Raw genomic sequence first — 2,364 nt, 5'->3', positions numbered from 1 at the left:
CGGGGGGTGGGGGGGGGGGGGGGGGGCAGGTGTTGCCATCCCCCCCTCCAGCGGGGATGGGGGGGCTCAGCCACAGCCTCCCCCCGGCTGTACCCTGTTATCCCTCCTCTTGACCCCCCGCCACTCATCCCAAAGCGATGCTGAGTGGGGATGCAGGGGTGGGTGATGCCCCCCCAGGGTCCCACAGCTGGTGGAGGGGGGGACAGGGCTCCGTTGGGATTACACCCCACATCCCACTGGGACCCACATTGGATCCCCACTGCTGCCCCCCCAGCATCCACCCCCCTGCTGCACCAGCATTTTGCTGCGCCCCTATTCCCAGCATGATCCCAGCGGGTTCCCCAGGCTCCCAGCAGGTCCCCGCGAGGTCCCCATGGTGTCCCCAGTCTCACGCCAGCCTCTCCCCATCCCCAGGTTACTACTACGACCTGGACGACTCCTGCGACGACAGCGACGAGGAAGAGGTGCGGGCACATCTCCGCTGCGTGGCTGAGCAGCCCCCGCTGAAGCTGGACACGTCCTCCGAGGTACAGCTGGCACTTGCTGTCCCCACGGTTCTCCCAGGAAGCAGCCCCTCCTGGGGCACCAGCTCCTGGTGCTATGGTGCAGCCACCATCCCCAGCCAGCTGCAGTGGTGCCAGGGGGTCGAGGATGAGGATGGAGATGGGAAGAGAGATAGGAATGGGGATGGAGATGAGGATGGTGCTGAGGATGGGGTTTGGGGATGGGGATGGAGATAGGGATGGAGGTGAGGATGGGGACCGCTCTGGGCACTATGGTGGAGATGGTGGTTGAGGCACCATCCCTGGAGGTGTTCAGAAGACGGGTTGATGTGGTGCTGGGAGATATGGTTTAGTGATGGTGATGCTTCTTGTTTGTTGTGCGGGAGTCTATTTTTGTCAGTTAGGTTGACGGTTGGACAAGATGATCTTTAAGGTCCCTTCCAACCTAGAAGGTTCTGTGATTCTGTGTGATTCTGTGAGATAGGGATGGAGGTGAGGATGAGGACCGCTCTGGGCACTACAGTGCAGCCACCATCCCCAGCCAGCTGCAGCGGTGCCAGGGGGTCGAGGATGAGGATGGAGATGGGAAGAGAGATAGGAATGGGGATGGAGATGAGGATGGTGCTGAGGATGGGGTTTGGTTGCTGCGCCCCTATTCCCAGCATGATCCCAGCGGGTTCCCCAGGCTCCCAGCAGGTCCCCGCGAGGTCCCCATGGTGTCCCCAGTCTCACGCCAGCCTCTCCCCATCCCCAGGTTACTACTACGACCTGGACGACTCCTGCGACGACAGCGACGAGGAAGAGGTGCGGGCACATCTCCGCTGCGTGGCTGAGCAGCCCCCGCTGAAGCTGGACACGTCCTCCGAGGTACAGCTGGCACTTGCTGTCCCCACGGTTCTCCCAGGAAGCAGCCCCTCCTGGGGCACCAGCTCCTGGTGCTATGGTGCAGCCACCATCCCCAGCCAGCTGCAGTGGTGCCAGGGGGTCGAGGATGAGGATGGAGATGGGAAGAGAGATAGGAATGGGGATGGAGATGAGGATGGTGCTGAGGATGGGGTTTGGGGATGGGGATGGAGATAGGGATGGAGGTGAGGATGGGGACCGCTCTGGGCACTATGGTGGAGATGGTGGTTGAGGCACCATCCCTGGAGGTGTTCAGAAGACGGGTTGATGTGGTGCTGGGAGATATGGTTTAGTGATGGTGATGCTTCTTGTTTGTTGTGCGGGAGTCTATTTTTGTCAGTTAGGTTGACGGTTGGACAAGATGATCTTTAAGGTCCCTTCCAACCTAGAAGGTTCTGTGATTCTGTGTGATTCTGTGAGATAGGGATGGAGGTGAGGATGAGGACCGCTCTGGGCACTACAGTGCAGCCACCATCCCCAGCCAGCTGCAGTGGTGCCAGGGGGTCGAGGATGAGGATGGAGATGGGAAGAGAGATAGGAATGGGGATGGGGATGAGGATGGGGTTTGGGGATGAGGATGGGGATGGAGATAGGGATGGAGGTGAGGATGGGGACCGCTCTGGGGGTGACCCTGCTCTGCTCTCCCCCTCGGCGCCCCAGAAGCTGGAATTCCTGCAGCTCTTCGGCCTCACCACGCAGCAGCAGAAGGAGGAATTGCTGAGCCAGAAGCGGCGCAAGCGCCGGCGGATGCTGCGGGAGAGGAGCCCCTCGCCCCCGACGGTGCAGAACAAGCGCCGCACGCCCTCCCCGCGCCTCCCCCTCTCCACCCGCTACAGCCCCGACGAGATGAACAACAGCCCCAACTTTGAGGAGAAGAAACGCTTCCTCACCATCTTCAACCTCACCCACATCAGCGCCGAGAAGAGGAAAGGTAACAGCCATGCCCCGCGCATGCCTG

At 61.3% G+C, this 2,364-nt stretch overlaps 1 protein-coding gene across 1 annotated transcript in view; it reads left to right on the top strand.

The window, feature by feature from the left end:
• GSE1 (Gse1 coiled-coil protein) overlaps positions 1–2,364 on the top strand; it is a 19,956-nt gene that overhangs the window by 13,888 nt on the left and 3,704 nt on the right. The window contains exons 9-10 of the mRNA XM_014942572.1: positions 415–527; positions 2,067–2,337. Coding sequence (XP_014798058.1) covers positions 415–527; positions 2,067–2,337 — 384 coding nt within the window. The remainder of the gene's footprint in view (positions 1–414; positions 528–2,066; positions 2,338–2,364) is intronic.

This window comes from Calidris pugnax, unplaced genomic scaffold, assembly GCF_001431845.1.
Source record: "Calidris pugnax isolate Ruff unplaced genomic scaffold, ASM143184v1 scaffold28, whole genome shotgun sequence".
Classification (NCBI taxonomy): Eukaryota; Metazoa; Chordata; class Aves; order Charadriiformes; family Scolopacidae; genus Calidris; species Calidris pugnax.
Note: the sequence above shows the minus strand (reverse complement) of the source record. Positions and strands in the feature narration are given on the sequence as shown.